The sequence below is a fragment of the Dendrobium catenatum genome, unplaced genomic scaffold (assembly GCF_001605985.2).
Source record: "Dendrobium catenatum unplaced genomic scaffold, ASM160598v2 fragScaff_scaffold_1016, whole genome shotgun sequence".
Lineage (NCBI taxonomy): Eukaryota > Viridiplantae > Streptophyta > Magnoliopsida > Asparagales > Orchidaceae > Dendrobium > Dendrobium catenatum.
Genome location: NW_021319478.1, coordinates 238,583 through 260,195, shown reverse-complemented (window position 1 = coordinate 260,195; position 21,613 = coordinate 238,583). Strand labels below are relative to the sequence as shown.

General features: G+C 36.1%; 1 protein-coding gene across 10 annotated transcripts in view; it reads right to left on the bottom strand.

Moving 5' to 3' along the window:
* The window catches only part of LOC110114323 (NAP1-related protein 1), a 33,043-nt gene extending 22,442 nt beyond the window's left edge, over nt 1–10,601 (bottom strand). For 4 of the 10 annotated variants that reach the window (XM_020847171.2, XM_020847174.2, XM_020847170.2 and 1 more), the window contains exons 1-6: nt 10,337–10,600; nt 1,001–1,123; nt 839–889; nt 526–597; nt 328–441; nt 184–245 (exon numbers count right to left, since the gene is read on the bottom strand). In XM_020847171.2, the coding sequence (XP_020702830.1) occupies nt 184–245; nt 328–441; nt 526–597; nt 839–889; nt 1,001–1,123; nt 10,337–10,426 (512 nt within the window). In that variant the 5' untranslated portion in view covers nt 10,427–10,600. Of the gene's footprint in view, nt 1–183; nt 246–327; nt 442–525; nt 598–838; nt 890–1,000; nt 1,134–10,336 lie in introns of all 10 variants that reach the window. The other 6 variants (XM_020847172.2, XM_028697835.1, XM_028697836.1 and 3 more) reach the window with 5 other exon arrangements.
* Nucleotides 10,602–21,613: the final 11,012 nt, after the last annotated feature.

Genomic DNA, 21,613 nt, shown 5'->3' with positions numbered 1-21,613 from the left:
ATTTCATAATAATCATAAACTAAAATCAGTAGCAATTAAGCATCAGCTGGACATGAGGCAGCCAACATCAGGGGAAAAGCAAACTAGAGAGAGCAAAAGAAGGATTATGTGCACACATATGTGTGTGTGGGAGAGAGAGTGAGAGAGAGAGAGAGAAAGAGAGAGAGAGAGTCAGAATGATACCTACGATCAGTAATGCGTCGCTTGACGCCTTTGCTTTCCTGAGCAGAGCCACTATCAATATTCTTGAAACATTGTTAAAAGCATGCATTAGACATGATATTTGTAAATAAAGTCCACAATACACCAAGAAGGTACAGCCCTTGCCTTGCCATCCTTCCAAATTATTTTTGTGCTAGTTACATTGGTCGTTCTATCATCAGGCATAAAGTAAGCCCTTGTCAGCTTTGTGCCTTCAAAAAATGGGTTGGGCAAGAAGTTCTGACCATCAAAATCACAAATGAAGTTAATTGCATGCATTAAACAATAGACTTCTCTTCAGCAATTAAAAAGGAAGGCACCTACAAATGTAATGGAGTAGCCTGAATCTTCATCATTGAAGTCTTCAACCTCTAATGAAACCATGTACTTGAATATCTATATCAGAAAGAAAGAAATCAAAATCTTAGCATTAATGGCCTTCAACAGAAAATGGTGCACGCATGAAATTTCATAAGCTTCAATAGCTTGAACATCCAGATTATGACTTGGGTCCTCAAAGAAGCAAATTAAAGACAATGCCAGCAAACGAACGATATGTAAACCATCATTCCCCAAGAAAGCAGGATAAGACATAACATTTCCTTTAACATAAGAAAATTCAAGCATGATGCCATACCTTCTCATCTTCTTCGCTTAACTTGCCAGCGATTGCAGGATGATTCAGAAACTGCAGCATTCATAATATCAGGAATATATATATTGAGAGAGATGTATGGTTTTATTAAAGGTGTAGTTGAAGACACTAAAATCAAAAGAGAATGATTAATGGAATACGAACCGCTGATACCCAAAAACCTGAAATGGATTGAATTATGTGATTTCGTCTATCGTATAATCCTCTGCGAAACTCATTGTATTTGCGTTTCACTTTCATAATTTTGATTCTTTCCTCCTCGTCAATCTACAAATGACTATACTTGACATGTTTGATAAATATATAATTAACTATAGTAAAACATATATATATATATATATATATATACTGGGGCATAAAAAACTTGAAATGAGAAGAGTCGCCAATATTGAGCATGTTGTGCTACAAACCATTATAAAAGATAAAGTTAAAAGAAACAAAAAGGAAAGACCAATATTTACATAATTATGCTTCGACCATTACTGTGTTCATAGAAGATGAGAGAGGATCTAATCCACAAAACAAAGAATCTACGATCATGATGTGAATAATAAAAGCACTTAACATCAATTCCCAAATTCCCAAGCCTACCCACTTTCAATAAGAAAAAGAAGAAACCCAAGAACACAAACCAATAGATTACCTTACCCACAAGCCTTCTTCATCTAGCATGTGCCATTGAAGCTGCCAATCACCCAAAGACCTAAACACCGAGAGGCCATGAGAGGAAAAAGAGAAATCTTTAGATTGCCCTTTTTTTCTCAAAAACTAGTTGTCATCCTCTGTATATAGTTACATGAGACCTTCACACATAAAAATTGATAAAGAAAGGCATTAAGAATTCCCAAAACGGCTTAAAATTGAAGCACATGGACTGCAATAATCAAGATTTGCAATTCCTAGAAGGCCCAAATGTCTACAACCGTATTAAAAAAAATTCCTATAATTTGAGAAAAAACAACAATTATCCTCGTTGACTCAATATTATGGAAAAAAATGAATTCCTCTCCCTTTCGAAGCAGAGCAATCTAAGTAGCCAAAGCCCAAAATGGCATACCGCCATCAAATCTCATCAAACCAAGATGACACCTAAACTGAATACCACTAAGAGACCTTTTTGGCACAAAAATACCACTCTGAAGTAGTATGCATCAGCAAAATTTTGTAACCTTGAATTAGTCATATCCTTGCCCGAAATGCTATGAAGGCATGACCTCACACTAAGACAGATTGTGCAACTTAAATATAATACAACTAATCAACTAAAGTCTTCTAAACATCTTGTTCTTTACTTATTCTGAAACTTTTCCTACAACTAGGAAGTTATCTCTCTACTGATTCCCCATTATGTGATGCTCTAATGCAGGAGAAGACATAACGAAGTTAGCCCTTGAAGTTGTATTCTATAACACGTGCATTCCTCTAACGCTTTCTAACTCCCTTGAAGTTGTATTCAACTTTCTCCTTTGCCTTCTTGTGAGCCTTCCTCCAGATAAGGAGGCTTTAGCATCATCCTTCCTGGGTGCAGATAACCTAGTTGACAAAGTCTTCTATTTGACATCAGCCATTTTCACAGTTAAAATTTCAGGGTGAGAGAGCCTCTCGAAAACTGAGGTCCTGTTTTGTTGAACTATTTTAGCAGTAGCAATTCTAACAGTTCGTGGTTGTGGCACGGAATAAGCACGTTGTGCATAAGTATCAGTAGAATCAGACCTCGTAGGATGGCCTTGAACAGTTATGTTGTGAATAGGTACGACGACAACCTTTGCAGTAGCTGCAGAAAACTCTAAGCTACCAAATTGGATGGTGGCTTCAGAGTCTCCAGTATTGATGACAGCATTAGCTAGCTGAATGCTGGTGCCTCGTCCCAGTTGGACGGTGAAGGGAGTATTCTGTAGTTCCATTCTGCACGAATGAAATGAAAGGGTCAGTATTCGAAAGTTGATACATCACCCCACACTTTCAAAGTGCAGAGACTACAGAGAATGAAATAATATATATAATAAATTTTATCTGATTGCAATATTTTAAAACCCTAATCTTAATGAATTTATTAGAATTTTAATAATTTTATTGCTATTATAATTTATGTATGATTAGCCAAAGATGGAAAGAGAAACCAATCCTCAACGGAGTCGCTAGAAATCTGTGGGCTCCGAAAATTCCATTTATGTCACTTCGCGGCCTCTCCACGCCATCGGTTTCTTTTTCTTTTAAGTGTTTGTGACGACGACAGAGAGCTTTAACGAGATTAGGTTCTAGGTAAATTTTCAGAAAGCATATTAGGTTTTAGATAAGAGACTACCCAGAGATTTCGCCCTCATTTTATGAGGACTTTTTTATCTGAGTTCTGGTTTTCTATAGGCGCAAATCCTTATACTTAATTACCCCTCCCGATAACAAGAGAGAACTTTCAATTAAGGCTAGTTGTTAAAAAGGTTACATAGGTTGTAAATCTAGTGTATAATATCAATAATTTTAAGATTTGAATTTGAACTTAAACTGGTGGTGGGGGAATGAAGACAAGCCCGATCAAGATCTCATGGTTAAGTCGTCCCGGGTAGGGGTGTAAACGAGTCGAGTCGAGCTCGAGTCAGGGGGTGTTCGAGCTCGACTCGCAAGTCGAATACCCAGCTCGAACTCGAGCTCGAGCTCGAGTCGAGCTCAAAAATCGAGCTCGAACTCGACTCGCAACACTATATCGAGCTTATCGAGCCGCTCGCGAGCCGCTCGTTTTCGTTCCTAACATTCCCGCCTGCTTTTGATTTTACCGCTTCTTTTTTTTTTTGGGAAATCCGCCCGTTTCAAATTGCTGGAGCAGAGATTGCGTGAGCAGCAACGCCAACTTAGCATTAATTAGAAAAGAAAAAGGCTGCTTCTTCAGCAGCTTTTAGACTAAATATATATTTCTTTAAAAAAGTTTTATTATTTTATAATTAAAAAGCTGTTTTTCATTTATTAGCATTTATTGGTATTGATTTTTAAAATATTTTTAATAACCTGTTGTGAATATTTGATTTAAAAAAAATAAACATTAGTTCGAGCCGGCTCGCGAGCTCACGAGCCGAGCTTCGTCAAGCTCGAACTCGAGCTCGTTAACTAAACGAGCTCGAGCTCGACTCGTGAGCTCGATAAGCTCGGCTCGCGAGCCTATAAACGAGTCGAGCTCGAGCCGGCTCGCGAGCCGGCTCGGCTCACTTACACCCCTAGTCCCGGGCTGTCATGTTCCCTGGTCTACTTAGTCAGAGGAGGTAGTCGACCCAACCTGACAGAAAGTATCTTATCGGCAGTCATGGGTTGCTTCGTCCAAAAATACCTTGTAGACATGGGTTGATATTTGTCTAAGGGTATATATTTGAATCCACCTTAGCTGACAAAGAGCTTTATGCCCATCGAATATACCATAAGATTCATCGTTCAAGGGTTTGACGCCGTTAGGGAACATACGGGCTTTGGTCGTGATCGTAATATAATGATACTATTTTGCGGCAAAACCACCCGATCAAAGGGCACGTGCCACATCTCTACTGTTAAGAGACTATTTGAATACTGTCAAGAGACTATTTGAGAATGAATCGTAGTGATACATCCGACACAACATTCGCTCTTTGTGAGCTGATGTTAATTTCAAATTTATTACCCCCAACAAAAGGTTATGGGAGGTGGATGAGTTTTAGTTTTAAGTTTTAAGTTTTCAGTTGATAGATTTTATTTCAAGAATTTAGGCTTTTGTTGGATTTGATATTTGACCCCTCCGATTGAGATTTTCTGTCAACACGGACATCATCGAGGTGACATATGGGCATTTGCATTTGTGTATTGAACCTTGTTGACACTGTCAACTTGCCGACAGAAGATCGGGTTCATAATTGACTTTACTTGTTGACCCGCACAGCAACCATAGACATCGCGTGTATTTTCATAATACACTCGTCAGGGTCCATGCGGGTTTTTAGGAGGCATTTTATTATTTAAGTCAAGTCAACTCCAATCCTTTCAATGAGGAGGATGAAACTTAAATATTTGACCCGCGTAGCATTCTCGGATCGTTAGATTTAGGAATCAGATGTAACGATCGGAGCACATGCAGAGATGTAATTAGTTTGAAAATATAACTTTATATTGTTGAGCATTTGATCCTGCGCAACATTCTCAGACATTGGCGTTTAGAAATTTATTGCATTTGTCAGAGCACATGCAGGGGTATATTCAGTTTAAATATAAAATGTGCATTTGACCTACGTAGTATTCTCTGACATTTGTGTTTGCAAATTTAACAAGATTGTCATAGCACATTGTCAGAGCACATGCAGGGTTTGGGCTTCAGTTTAAGAGATCATATTTAATACATAAATGTCATTTTAAAATATTTAAATATGATCAATTTACGCAAGTGATTTTATTTTATAAAAATGCCCGAGATTTCATTTAAGGGCCTACAAACGCCTTCTGTCCACTTGCACATATGTTGCGGATCTGGTGGCATTAAAGCTTTCTAGCTTCAATATATTTATAGATTTTATAAAGTAGAAAGTAATCATCAAGCTCTTAGCTACATAGCATAGCTTATAGTTTCTAAATTAATAAGACTCTTTTCCCTCCCATATTCATAATATACCTCTTTGTGACAAAATGATGGTAACTATTGTGGACCTCCGAAAGTGTACAACTGTGAGGAAAACAGAGTACAGAGAGTATACAACCACACCATCCCGAGGGACGAGACAATCACAGGCCTCCAAGCTCTTTACAAACGGGCCAATGGAAGGGTCTCAGATTACATCACACATATGATTAACCATTGAGGATAGCGGCTCTCGATCACGCACCCCGATGGGTAGTAATATATACAACCTAATCGAAACAACGGGTTTCCCCTACCCGATACATCAGCTCAAGTTGGATTTATTTGATGGTGGAGTTTTGTTTCAGGCCGGAGCCTGAGAATACTCTCGATTAAGGATCCGATATTATTCTTAAAAAAAGGGATTGACACAAAGTGGGAGACTAAGAAATACTACTCAAAGGGGGAAGAAAGGTTTCAAGTGGGCTTAGTCAACAAACACGGCTCATAACAATATCCGAAGGTACTAAGACAGAGAGAAGATGTCAGAGAAAAACAATTATGCACTCGAAGCATATAGAGGGAAAGGATGGAGGTGATGCATCCACATGACGTGGATAAGCAGAATTTATAGTCCCAGAAGAATAGGGAATTTACCCGCTGATGAGACATACTACGCGACACCGAATGTAGTAGCCTTAAACCCTAAATATAATGTGGGTTTAGTGTTCTACACCCAACACTAACACCCATGTCATAACTAATACACCTGCGCTTATATCCTTCCTAAAAAGGAAAACCAGCTAACCACCTAAACGCGTAAACTCCATGTTGTCCACTCTTTATGGAAGATGGGTAGATAGATCAATTTTTGGAAGTAGGGCCGACGTCTAAAGAGTTTTCTGATTGGCCCTAGGCTTATGTAGGGTGAATGCTCCTAGAGCTAATTCAATTAAATTTTTTGATTAAATTAGTTTGTAGACCTCCGAAAGGACACCGCTCAGTTGCAGAGTGCAGAGGGTATACAACTGTACCACCCCGAGGGATAGAGACGATCGCAGACCTCTGCGCTCCTCGCAAACGGGCCAATGAAAGGGCATATTAGATCGCACATACGACTAACCATTGAGGATAGCGGCTCTTACCAACGCAGCCCAATTGGTAGTAATATATACGACTTGATCGTAACACATGATTTAGCACATGCTGAACTCACCAAACCATTTGGCGTGTTTAGGATTGCGCCAAATAATTTGGCAAATTGACTCCTTTTTAAAATTTTTAATAATCATGCTTCATTTACTTAATTAGATTTTAAACACGCTCGTTTTTAAAATTAGCCCTTCTATTGTTCAGAGTGATGGTGAAATAGATGGGGATATTATCAGCAGAATTCAAGTTGGATGGTTGAAGTGGAGGAATGCATCGGGCTTGTTATGTGATAGAAATGTACCACTCAAACTTAAGGGAAAATTCTATAAGATGGTAGTGAGGCCTGCAATGCTTTATGGTGCCGAATGTTGGCCTTTAAAAGAGAAGCATAATACTAAGTTAAGTGTGGCAGAGATGAGAATGCTCAGGTGGATGAGTAGCTTTACCCTTAGAGATAGGATACGAAATGAGCATATACATGAAAAGGTTGGAGTAGCTCCAGTATAAGAGAAGATTAGGATGACCTTTCTTTATTAGATTTAAACGAGAATTTGACTTTTAATAGGACACAATGGAGAAAAAGGATTCATGTAGCCGACCCCACGTAGTGGGATAAAGGCTTGATGTTGTTGTTGTTGTTGTTGTTTCTAGTTGATTTTATATATACACACAAATTTGATTGTTTACTGAGTGTACATTAAAAATACCTACTTTTTCTTAAGTTTGTTCGCTTGTTTTAGCTTGGGTGTGGCCTGGACATGTGTTGTACGATAGGCTCTTACGACACAATTAAATTTTATAACACTTGTTTTTGCTTGGGGATATTCTGGACATGTGTAGGTTTGTATGTCCCTTGCAATTCATTACACTTAAGTTCAAGGCACTACCCCTCAATACTCCTCACATTAGCTCTAATTCTGAAGTTGTTGAATTACAATCACTTTATAAACCCTCACATTCTGAGCATTTCCTTCAACATATGTTGTTGAAATATAAGACATAACATTCTAAATCAAATTAATCAACTTGAACAAAAATGTAAAATATAAATCTCAACATAAGATAATTTGAGCACCTCTGAATTTCTCAGAATCAAGTGCACTTACATCTTCCTCTCTTCAGCTCTCATTCTTAAAATCTGATTTAAAATTGATCTCATCACCCTTGAAATTCCTAAAGACTAAACGTTTGAACAAGAATATTATAAATTTTAAAATAAAAAATAATAGCCAATATTTTGATAACTCTTAAGAAGAAATCACTAGTTTAATCAAAAATATTCTCGAGCAATAAATGTTTGAGATTTAATTAACCATAGGCATTGTCCCTATGAGGTATCTGTACCCCATAATAAAATAAACATTATTCAACCAAATAATTAATAGGGGAAAATCTCTATTAAATTTAAAATTATCAATTTTATTATTATATCCATAACATGATGATATTTGTCATTCGAAATATATTATTTTCTATGCAGTGCTTGATCACAAAATGTCTCAATCTATTGAGGATAATAAATTTTCTCCAACATATTTTTTGTAACTTTGTTGGAGAGAATAGCACTTTTTATCTAACTAGTAATTTTAATCTGATTTAAAGCTGATCCCATTACCCTTGAAGTTCCAAAAAATCAAATCTTTGAACATAATTTCATAAATTTCAAAATAAAAAAATTAGTCAATATTTTGATAACTCTCAAGAAGAAATAACTAGTTTAATCAAAAGTATTTTCAAGCAACAAATGTTTGAAATGTAATTAACCATAGAAGCTTACCCCTATGAACATATGTATCCCATAATAAAATAAATCATATTCAACCAAATATTTAATGTGGAAAATCTCTGTTAAAATTAAAATTGTGAGTTTTGTTATTGAATCCATAGCAAGATGATATTTTTATCATTCGGGATAATATAATATTTTACATGTCGTGCTCGATCACAAAATGTCTCAATCCGTTGAGGATGAGAAAATTTTTCCAACACACCACTAGTTGGAAAATGATGATCCGCCTTGATTAGAGTGAATAAGGATTTTTTGTCAAGTGACGCCTTATGTGAGTGTGTACGAGACAAATTAATGTTGATCGCTTAGGGGGCAAGTGAAGAAGAATTATAAAAAATGTTTTTAGATGGAAAGAAAATGAAATCTTTGCAATTAATGCAAATTTGAGGAAGTCTCAATATTCGTGATAGATACTTTTTATAATTTGGTGCTTCAAAAGCTTCAGAGCTATCATCTTTGCAAATGAGCGACATTTAGGTGAGTTTGATCGTATCTGAGGTGCTTCGCACTTATTTCACATGCATCAATCGATTGTTCTTCTTATCACACATGCTCAAATTAGTTATAAGACGAACATGGAAGTCAACACTTCCAATAACATCTTAAGAATAAAAATACAAAAATAGAATGATACATTCCACTTTACACTCTACATTATTACTTTAATTGGGGGTGTGTGGAAACGAGAGTCAAATGCAATCACAAGTCCAAACAATAAAATCCCAGTGCTTATCCTTGATACGTTTAAGTTATTTTCAGTTATTAAGTGACCATAGTTAACTTTAGAAGACCGCCAAAGAAGGGCTTGTTTAATGTCTGTTCACATTGCTTGACATTATGGTAGTGCAAGTCCGTATTAAGGCAAAGCTATACAAAAGCGTCGTTTAATATTTAAAATAATAACTAAAATTAGACTCGTTGAACCAAAAAAAATGTTGATTGAAGATATATCCTGGTGTACTGATATCAAACAAATATCCTTGTTAAAATAAAATAAGAATTTATAAGAATAAAACTCACAAGCCACATATGCAAAACTGTATACCAAGTGCATGATGCTTTTGCAATTGCAAGGTCAAAGGATGCAGGCATTCCTACCTGCATTGCAAGAGAGGCTGGTTTTATGCTTATAATATACATACACACACACACCATGTTCCTTTTGCCTGACTTTTTAGCAATATCAGAACGATCAAAATAACTAGCTCACAGTTATAGAAAATTTCTCCGAAGCTTTCACATCTTGTAACCAAGCTATATAGATTGAACAACAGCTTTCACATAGTTTCTTTCAATCTTTCGCATATCTGTCTCCTTAATGGAAAATCTAAAGAATCAACCATTCACATTTCCTCATTTGCTCAGCAAATTTGATTTTTCAATCCATTGTTCTTAAGAAAAACTAGCTTCCGTATGCACGATACAAACATGGATTCTTGAAAAAATTTCACCCTGTTTTGTCCTTACCATATATAATATGCTGCATGTGACTAACCTATCTGCTATAAATATTTAACAAATTATCTTGCATTCCAATAAAGAATTACAGACAAAAACAGATCTCCGGAATATGTGGCATATACTGCAATATACTTTAACGTAAATAAAGAAAAAAATCTAGTTGATTTCCTAATTGATAATTTACCCTACCAATTCTCAAAACCCTAAAGACTATAAGGGCCTAGATACCCTCAATAACCGCTTCAGACCCAATAATTCCAAAAAGAATGAGCGGAGAGCTAATCTAGAAAAATATGGTACTCCATGAGATGAATCCATTTCTTGAAAACATCTACAAAACCATCCGAGTCTCCGTATAACCTATATGAAATCGAGCAGCAAGCCTATTGAGAAGCGGTTTACTCGTACAAAGAAATAAGACATCAGGCTATGATACCCCCAACATCCCATAAAAATCAATATAATAAATAAACAAAAGAAAAAATAAGCCAAGAACCAGCAGGGAATCAATTACCATCTCTAACTCGCTCTGCATCTCCTGCAACTTACCCATTGATTCAACGAGTTCTTCGTCATCGTTCTCGGAGTTTCCATCATCGGCCATTTATTACCTGACTTCTTTCCCCCGTCCGCCACCGCCTCACTCCCCGATCATTCAAATGTCAAAACCTAACGTAAACAAAGGTAGTAATTAGAATGGCCGAGGAGAGAGATTGTGAGGGCTTCAGGCTAGGAGCTCCAACATTATTTTCGGGAACAGAATCGTAGGAAAAGGCGGGGCTGTACCGCTGCTTTTATCCTCTCTGGTACTTCGCAGGGAGCCACCGTATGTCCGGTGAGGTTACCGAGCATCCTTATTTTTTGAAAAAAAATTTCTTCTCACAGAGTTTAGCAATTTGAAAATATTTTACCGCTTTATTTATGGTCTAAAATTATATGATAATTAGTTATAAGAATAATTTTAATTTTAATTAAAGGCGGTTCTGTCATGTGAGAGGTTAATGCACGTTAATTTTAATTTGAGTTTGTTGGCTAACTTTTAATTATATGATAATTAGTTATAAGAATAATTATATCATGAAAAATTTAGATATATAATTATGTGTTACTCGATTTGTAATTATGTAATACCTAGTTTAAGTATGTAATTAGATGAGAATTAATTTTACTTATGTAATAAGAAATTTAATTATATATTATGCAATTGTTAATTTAAACTTACCTGAATAATTATTTTAATTAATGATGTCATATAATTCTATCTTAATATTTTATTAGTAAATAAAATATTAATATTTTGAAATAATAATATCAAATAATATTTATTAGTAGTTTTAGTTATTGTGGACTTTGAATTTCTCTTTTTAAATTTTATTCAGAGCATTAGATTCTTTTAAGTTTGTCTCATTATTCATTAATATAATGTTTATTGTAACAACTTATCATATCAGATGACATGTTAAGATGTAAAGTTCAATCAAGTAATATTGTAATTTTTAGTTGTATGTGAAGATAGGATACGTACAACCTATGATATTTAAAGGGTGCATTCACATATCAAGTATATTTATGAAGCTTTGAGTTTAGATATTCAAAATGTATTGGTCATGTATGAAAAGGATTCGATGCATTCCTAATAAAAAAATGTTTGATAATGCAACTGGAAAAATGCATGCTTGTATAGCACAGGTCAGTGATTGTCTGTTGGAGTAAAAGATAAATATGAACGAGATGTTTAGGTGTTGTATCCATAAATGATTGGAAGGATGGTGCACTTTGCAATGTACATGCTGAGGTAATAAAGGTAAAACTTTATAAGACGAGAGATTTTCTAAATGTCACATGTTATAAATATCTTCAAATAATATTTTTGAAAGAAAATTGTCATCTCGTCAATCCTCATTTTTTTAGATGAAATATTGTGAGGTGCAACGTGAGAGAGAAGGTGATCATTCACCAGATGTTGACAGCAACAACTTTGACATTGAACATCCAATTTTATATCATTATTGGACATCTATATTTGATGAGTTCATTTTAGATTTCTATTACAATTGGATGAATGAGCTATTACCTGAAGACAAGTAAAGAAATTTTTTGTAAGATCTTTAATATGTGTTTGAGTTTAACTCCAAGTACTGTCCAACTGAAACACAACTCCCAGCATGTTCGTGTATATTGCTTAGGAAATAATAAAGCTGTGTACTTTTTATATGTTTTATTCTATTGTATTTTATATTTTATTTTTTATGCTTAGTAAAGCTAATATCTTACTGGAGACTAGGGGTGTCAATTCGGGTCAACGAGTCGGGTTTGGGTCGAACCTGGAATTGACCCAGCATTATTCGGGTCAATCCCAACCTAACCCATTTTTAAAAATGGGTCAGGTTTCTAGACCCAAACCTGACACCATTCGGGTCCGGGTCAACCCGACCAGACATAAATGACCCAAAATTGACCTAAAATTGCTAGATTTCGTGTCAAAATCGGGTCAATTTTCAATTTTAGGGTCAATCTCGGGTTTTCATGTCAAATAGGAGTTTCGAGTCAATTTTGGGTTGCTGGGTCAACCCGAACCTGACCCGATTTTTAAAACGGGTTGATTTGTTAAACCTGAATTCGACTCGTTTCGGGTCTGGGTTGACCCTAACCCGGATTTTTTCGGGTCGGGTCAAAAATTGACACCCTCTACTGGAGACCAACTTGAACTATGGAATCTTTTTCAAACATCCAAAAAAACTAAGAGTCTTGCTGTTCCAAAATCAAATTTATTTTAAATTGAAATATAAGTGTAGGTACATTCATACATATGAAATACTAGAACTAGAAAATAATTGTACTTCTACCAACATGTGGAAAAGCACCACTCTTTGGGGTATATCAAATTGGGGTTTTTCATCTTTATCTTTGAAGTTGTGACTCCTCAACTACCTCCTTATGCTCCTAAACCTGTGCATACTGCTATGATGTTTGTCCTCCCAATAATAGTATATCATGTTGCAAGGGAGAAAATGACAACCCAACAGATGACATCCACTTTGGTATAGCCATGGGAAACAATTAATACTTAGGAGGTTGTTGGGATTGACTTCCACTTTGGTATAGCCATGGGAAACAATTAATACTTAGGAGGTTGTTGGGATTGACTGTCATAGTATACATTTGTTGGCTCACTAGCCTACGCATCGTACGGGTTATAATGCTATGAGGAAGGTTACGGGCCTATCATGTCATTATTGGTAGAGGGCATATAAATGGAATGCCTAGGTGGATCATTCTACATATTGTGGATCGGGGTGCCGGATGACCTTCCAAGGTTCAGAAGAATCGATTGACAGTGGTAGTTGCTTGTCGATCTCGAGGGAGCTTTAGAGGTTGAACATATGACGTCCTGAACTTGATTTAAAGCTATATCATCTTTCCTAAAATAGACCTGGTCCTCCTTGGTGGTGTCAAAAGTATTGTAATCTATGTAAATTAATATCTAAATTCTTGTTGATAGATCCCAACTTGGTCAACGGCCAACTACAAAGAACTAGCATTCTCCCCATGACAACCCCTGACTGTATGCAGTAGTCCGCATAGAAGATATGCATAATTAGTTAGATATGAGGTTAACAATTATTTCGTACCAAATGTATTCCAACATGCAACATCTCCCAAAATCACACTTGAAGTTGTGCAACCCATCCATCGGTGTGCGTGCATATTGGGTGAGCTGTATTATGCATCTCTCTATAAATATGTTTTAGGACCATACTGCTAATAGACATTCTATCAAACATGACCACATTTATAAGCAAGGGCAATCATTGCAATGATATATGCGACTGTGATGTGTTTAATATAAGAAAACATCCCATCATAAAATATAATATATGCTCGTACATGCTGCAAGAAAGGTCCGAGTGCTAATTCATCGTATGAGTCATTATAAAAAAAAAGTAGAGCCATCAATGCATGAGCATCTACTTGACTTGAGTGGTACCCATCCTAAAGGTGGCCATGTCATCCTCATCTCCATGTGCATGATAAACTGTCTCCCATCCTGGATGTGTACCAAGAAGATCGTCTCAACAATCAGGTCAACTAGCCCAATGACAACCTTCACCAATAATATTTGACCCCACTACAATAGGCCCATCAACTCGAAGACCATGTATCACCTAGACATCCTAAAGTGTGATCATTATCTAACCAATTCTGAAGTGGAAGGTGTTCGTCAAGGGACACCATCTCTTAACCAAAGTTATAATTAGGATATGATGTAAATGAATGAATTGTAGATATCATAGGGCATCTAAGCCAATATTCCTCAATATATATATATATATATCATGCCAAGGCACTCAACTGGCCATTCACGAGCTATAAGTAAATGTGTTGCAACAACCAAAGGAAATGCCCGCGCAAAAAAAAAACATGAACATTAGGAAGAGCATTTCATGCACATATATTATAATTGTCAAATTTTAAGTTAAGTTCATACCAGCTCTAGATCATGAGCTCTACGTGAAGGTTCTAGTGATGATACACTCATTTGGATTGTTGAACTTTCCACCCCACCAATATCATGGGCTATACGCCGGCCGTAATGACTAGGCTTTGATCTATTGGCTATATATATATCATGAAGGTAAAATAAAATCACCAAATTAATTGTGAGTACACATATTGAGTAGTCACACTAAACAAAATTCTATGTACAAAACCTTGAAGTGCTAGGATTAAGTGGACAAGTAGCCCTGTTGTGCCCTACTTGTTTGCAAAAATCACACCCCCTATGTGATGATGATGAAGGTTCATCCATAGTATTACATAATCAATTTGATCGAGGTCAACCAACACGACTCCTGAATGTACGGGCAAGTAAAGGGATTATTTTGTAGTCATCATTGAAGTCATGTTATATGTCTTTTCGGTGGAATAACATGGAATAATTTAGAGTATGTAACCTTATAGAAGTGAACCATGAAGTAGGGAGATACAAATGTATTATTATCCCATCGCCTTGCACCCCGCTACTACAAGAACATGCACATATGATCCATCACATAACTATGGCTTATTGTATGTGCACATGCAAGAGCTTATTATCTCTACTTTGTGAGTGCGACATGACATATTGAGAACTTGAAATTCTTTACTATTTATCATAGTTGGCTTGGGACATCAACATGCTTCACATTTAAATCGTTGTAGTAGAATTATCATGTATGAAAAAAGTTTGAGTGGCTTTGCTCTACCCTTCTTAATGCTTCTATAGAACGCTTAGGAATAAGGACACGAGGTTGTAGTAGAGGGCCATTAGCAAACCTTAAATTGGCATCCCACAAGCCCACCTAAGTACACCTTTAAAACATTTTGATGAATTTGTGGTCATTATGTTATACTGGTAGCCTTTTATCGAATAAGAGGACCATTTAGACATATTACTTGCACCAACCAGTCAAATGCCTTGTGCTTAGTAGTTTTTATAGCGTTTAACATGCGATTGAAGTATTATGTGTCCTCTGTGTTTCCCACAAAGTACATCTCATTGATAAGTTCCTCACTATCTATAATCCCCAACCATATTAAAACTTTTTGAAGTTCTTGAAAGTTAATTTGTGTATGTTGTTAGATCTTATAGAATTGTCCCAAGACTAACCAATAGGGGATGATTTGATTATTTTTAAAATTCTTTGAATATGTAGTTGTTAATATATGATTATCTCAAAAGATTTTTCAAATAGAAAACTTTAAAGCACGAAAAAATAAAAATACAAAAAAATTGAAGTTAATAGAAGAACACGAAATTTATTGTGGTTTGGTCCAAACCTTACCTATGTCCACTCCTTGTAGACTCCTTCTCCATGTATTACACTAAATTAAAGTGACTCTCATTTTACCACATCAAGGCGAAAAAGCCCTAACAAACTCTCTTCTACCAACCCGGTGCGGTAGAGTACCGACATCTTCACTACAGGAAAAAAAGTGTTACCAGTGTGCAATACCGGCCAAAAAATACCTAAAATCTGTAAAAAATAATCATTTCTGATGAAAAATTATTCGACAGTAAAACACGTATCAGAAATATATTACCGTTGCAAAATATTACGCCAAAAATATTTCCGATGAAATTCCACGAAAAATCCATCGGAAATATTTCCGTCGGATATAAACTCTGCCGAAAAAAAAAACCTAGTTGGACTCACCCAAAGCCATGCCAGCCTCCTGTCCCGTGGGGCACCGTAACCTGCTGGTCCCCAATGGCTCATCCTGTAACCCAGTGTCCTGCCATGGCTCACCCCGTAACCCGCTGGCCCACCCTTGCACCAGCTCTGGCTCATTCCGTAATCCGCTGGCCCGCCGACCCGCCCAGGCTTACCCATGACCCGCTATTGGCGTAGCGTGACTCCCCCGAGCCCGCCACGCCTGCGTATGGCGAGGTTCGAACCCATGCCCTTTAGCTCTCTTCTGCCTACTATAACAACTATGCTACCACTGCAAAATAGATAAAAGAGTTGAGTTCTTTTTTATTTATATAATAAAGGACAGAATATGTCTTTTAAAAAAAATAATATATTTAATATAATTTATTTAAGATATGTAAAATCTAAGTTTATATTTTATTTAAAATATAAACTCTATAAAAATTAAAAAATTAATTTAATTTATAAAAGTTGATTTGGTTTAATTTAATTTATATTCTATTTAAAATAATTACTATATTTAAAATATAAATTCTTTTTTCTTAAGATAAAATAATTATTATATTTAATTTAATAATAAATTATTAAAATTTTAAATTTACTTTATTTTAGCAATATTTAATTTAATTTAACAAAATGATTAATTTTAACTATTTATATTTGTCATTTTCAAAAAGAAAAAAAATCGCTGAAAAATTCACCGGAAAAGCCGATAGAAAATCTGCCAGAAATACCTTTAAAAAAATCATCGAAAATCCACTGGAAAATCCGTCAGAAATATTCCATCAAAATTTTTTTGGAAAATTTGTAGGTATTTCAAACGAATTTATTTTCGCCAGAAATTCCACTAGAAATCAGTGTTTTTCCTGTAGTGCTTTTACACCCTCCAAGTGATGACAGCGTACCGTCGCGTCCTTGTTCACCCTCTTGGTGAAGGCAAAGAATCGTCACATCCTTTTTCACCCTCTTGGTGAAGTTAGAGAAACTCGATATAATGTTGAAAATCTTATCTCAAAAGTTTCCAGAGGAGTTGGGCATAAATTTGAAGAACACAAAGAGATCCTCTCTTTGGGAAACCTTATGAATTCCTCACGTACAACTCCCCCTCATTAGATCTCTCACATCTTACTCTCGTAATCTCTCCTAAACACTCACACTCAATGGACACTCTCAAGAAAAATTCACATCAAAGGTCTTGATTGTCAGTTTTTAGGACTTAAAACACAAGAAAAATCATTCAAAAACTGAAAATTACAAGTGAGCCGACTTCAGATTGTACTGTACGATCGTGGAACATATGTACGAACATTTAAAAAAATCATGGTAAGAACATGTACGAACCAAATTTCGTACACTGTGAGTTATATGTACAAACTAACATCGTACTGTACAAACAATTCAAAATTGAATATGTTTGTCTAGTGCGATATGGTACGAACCTTTTTCATACTCTGTTAAAATGAATGAATTTATTTGGGATGAACTGGTACAAACTTAATTTCACACTATATTAGTTGTTTGTACTACTAGACATCAAATAGTACGAACAATTAAGAAAATCAAGCTTTATTTTGTAAGAGCTTTGACGAACCCATTTTTGTACTATATTAATTTACCTGTATGATTTAACATTGTACATCACAAATAGTTCAAAAGCACAAGATATGATTTGATTAGCAGCATTTTGAATGAAAGGTTATGACAAATCAAACAATATGATTAGAAGTTGTACAATACTACTAGTTTTAAAATTTTAAGTTTTGACTCTCTCCCCCTGTGTGTGTGTACATTAACCCAATTACAATCACATTCTTTCAGACTCAATAAAATAAAATAAAAAGATTTACAAACTTTATTATATAAAATCTTATTCTATTTTTTCTTGAAGTCTTAGCAGTCTGTAGTATGATTTCTCTGAAAAATTAGTATACATAAAAAACAAACAAAAATATTCAGTACATGCTAGGAGAAATAATAAAATTAACATAATAAAAATATTTTGCTATCATCAAAAATCATAATTTCAATCTTGATTCCTGAGCTGCAACAGTTCTCACGTAAGTGACGAAAATAGTGTCTATGTATTGCATTGGAAAATACTTCCCTGCATTTCCTCACTATGCCTGGATGCTTATCAGAGATTATGTAGAGGTCCCCACGCTTAGTGATCGGATGTACCAAATCATGCAAGTTGAGTAGAAACCAACCCCTATTTATTACTCTTTGATTTGATAACTACAAAAGGCAGGGGAAAGGGGCCGCCATTTTCATCTATTTTTATAGCGGCAAGGAGGGCCCTGTGATACTTTCCAAGTAAAAAAGTTTAGCAAAAGTTAAGGACAACTCGGCAGTGTCACCACACATAAAATAGATGGGCAAAAAACCTAAGATAGTCCCTTGAAGCATGAACCACATATCAAGTGAATGTTGTAAGGATAAACATACAGCCTCCATAAAATGAAAAAAGAGCAGTTGAAATTATCATAATTACTAAAAGTGGCTTATATTGCTTTTCTACGTGCGACCCATGCCTTTGTGCACAACACCGTGATGTTGAACTTTAACTCCATTCTTACAATAATCTCCCTTGATTCATGTCAAAATATTAGCAAATTATTATAATGATGTATGTATATATGAACTTTAAGGAACAATTGTGATGGGCAGCAGCTATTACGACGAGGGTGCAGGTGTGCTGTGGCCGACACATATATTTTTCATAGCCCACCCAGTCGCTTGCTTCACACGGCATGTAAGCCCCCAAGGCATGGATGGTGTGGATTATCATGTGGGCACATGTAATGGTAAGCATGTTCTTGTTGGAGGTTGATTAGACATATTGGACATTTTAAATAATTGACCGACCATTAATTACAGTATGCAAGTCTTTCTTTGTATGAAAAATATAGCCTTCATACAATTTTGTAGGAATTACAACTTATGTTAAGCTGACTAGATTCATGGCTGGCTCATCGAACTGTTTATCACCATCCCACTTTTGAGTTATACAGATAGCTTTAGCAAACTCATAACTAACATGCATCGCCTCTAAGTCATCACGATTCTATCGAGCATAATCTTCGATGAACTCTTGACTTTGTACCTCTGTACTATTATATTCGTCCATAAGAACAGGGGTTTCTCCTCCCAAACTACCACTCGATCTCGATGTATCACTGGTACCACCATCCATGATTTCATATGTATTTACTCCATCTTTAGCAACTTGCCAACCTCCTACCATATTAGGCTCAAGTTGCAAAGTACATTGCATATATGGCCCGAAGGAGTGGTGATGTTGAAATTGATGAATGTTATGTGTCTCCAAAGTTGAACGATGACTAACACTAGGTCGTGACTGAGACTCCTGCTGTAGGAAAGTTAGGCGTTCGCACAAACTTAGCCGGCCACAAAATTCAGCTTCTATAATTCTTGAGTAGTCACTTGCGCTCTCCTGAAATGCAACATGCATTGTTGTGGGCCTATGATAAACAATTTTTATTTAGGAAGGGATATGTTAACAGAGATGTGAATAAGTAGCAAATAAAGGCAACATGAAAGCAATAATACGAACTCAAATATACATTTGATTAGACGAGCATGAAACACTTGTTGCTTGTGCTATTTCTTCGATTCAACTTTCACGTAAATGATGAAAGTATTAGTTTTATCCTCCATCAACATAAACTCACAAACTTCATCATTGGCGACATGTGTGGCATAATATCCAGCATTATCACGAGAATGACACATAAGGTTAACAATGTTTATTGTTGAATTTAACCATAGCATACACATAATTTGTAGTTTCAACAGTGCCAGCGATACGTTGTATTCTATAAAGAATGACTAATTTTTGCCACCAAAATACTTTAGTGTGAACTCGTCCATAATTTTTAATCCCCCCCCCCCCCAAAGTATAGCATCAATCGCGACATACTACCAAAATAGAAGGACAAACATAAATCATTCACTTATCTTAAAATGAACAAATTCACCATGACAACTCACTAATTATTAACTACAATATTCAATTAATATATGGATTACAATAATAACATAAATCATTCACTTATCTTAAAAATGAACAAATTCACTATGACAACTCACTAATTATTAACTCCAATATTCAATTAACATATGGATTACAATAATAACATTATTTATGACATAACCACTTCAAAATAATATTGTCTTAAATTGTTATTTCAAAATTTTACATAAATTAGAAATCTGGAGAAAATTTTCTAATTTAATGATTAATTTATAATTACATACTGAATTTTATCTTTAATTACTAAATTATCAAAGCTAATTTATAAAATAAGATAAAACTTCTACTGAATTATATATCACATAGTGACTAACAAATTCTTAAAAAACTTTTAAATTATAAACCTTAAAAAAAAAAAAGCGGATCTAAGTTGTCTTTGAGCTCTACTAGGGTTTGGTTTTCCTTGGCGGCGCTCCCTTTCTCTGTGGCTTTCCTGGCCTTTGGCCGGGATGGCTCTCTCGCAAGACTTTCCTCCCCTCCTTGGGACTCCTGCCATTCCTCCCCCCTCTACCTATGCTACAAACCTTGCCGCGCCTCCTGCGGCTCGGGATGACTGGCCGATGTCTTACTCCAAGCCGGAGAAAAAACTATCTTTTGCTTCAAAAGATCTTTCTGAAGGCAAATCCCTCTGGAACCTCTCTCTGGTGGGATATTCTCTTGGTCCAAGGCCTTATTACCAAAAACTCCGTTTGGCTATGGAGAAGGCGTGTAAACTCAAAGGAGACCTCTCTTTTCTCTCTTTGGCTGATGATTTCTTTCTCCTCAAGTTCACGGCAGTGGAAGACTATGATATGGTATCTGCGGGTGGCCCTTGGTTCCTTCTCGGTAAGCCTTTCATCTTACAAAGGTGGGATCCGAAATTTCAACCTAAAAGAGACGAGTCTGCGGCTATCCCGCTGTGGATTAAAATTCTCAACCTTCCCCTTGTCCTTTGGACCCCTTCAGGTATTTCTAAAATTGCGAGTTTTATTGGTATTCCCCTCTATGTCGATGCTCTCACGGCGAAAAGGACTAGGCTCACTTTTGCGAGAGTCTGTGTGGAGGTGGATAAAAACTCGGTTTTAGCAGATGAGATTCCTCTGGAAATTGATGGTATCGATATGACCTTGAAGGTTATTTACGACTGGAAACCGACGAGGTGTGAAGGCTGTGGATCCCTTATTCACTCTTTTGCCTTGTGCCCAAAAAACCATGATCCTAAACCTTCTATCCCTCAGAAGCCGCCTTCTAGAGGAAGAAGTAAAAGCAAGGCACCCACCTCGCGTGCTGATAGCGCTGCTAGAGCTAAAGAAGTTAATTCCTCGATACCTTCATTAGCTGTTCAACCTTTCCTTCTCCCAAGTTCCGAGCCGTCTAGCACTCAGCTCCCCGCTGAAGTGGTTCCGGGTAAGAACATTATCCTGCCAAATCTAAATCTTCCCCAAGCTGACTCTCTTTCAGCTAACCACTCTCTTCCCAATACTCTCTTGATGCCTCCCCAAGTCCTCTTGGCCAACAGTTTTCAAGCTCTTCCGATTGACACTGCTGTCATTCCTGATGATGA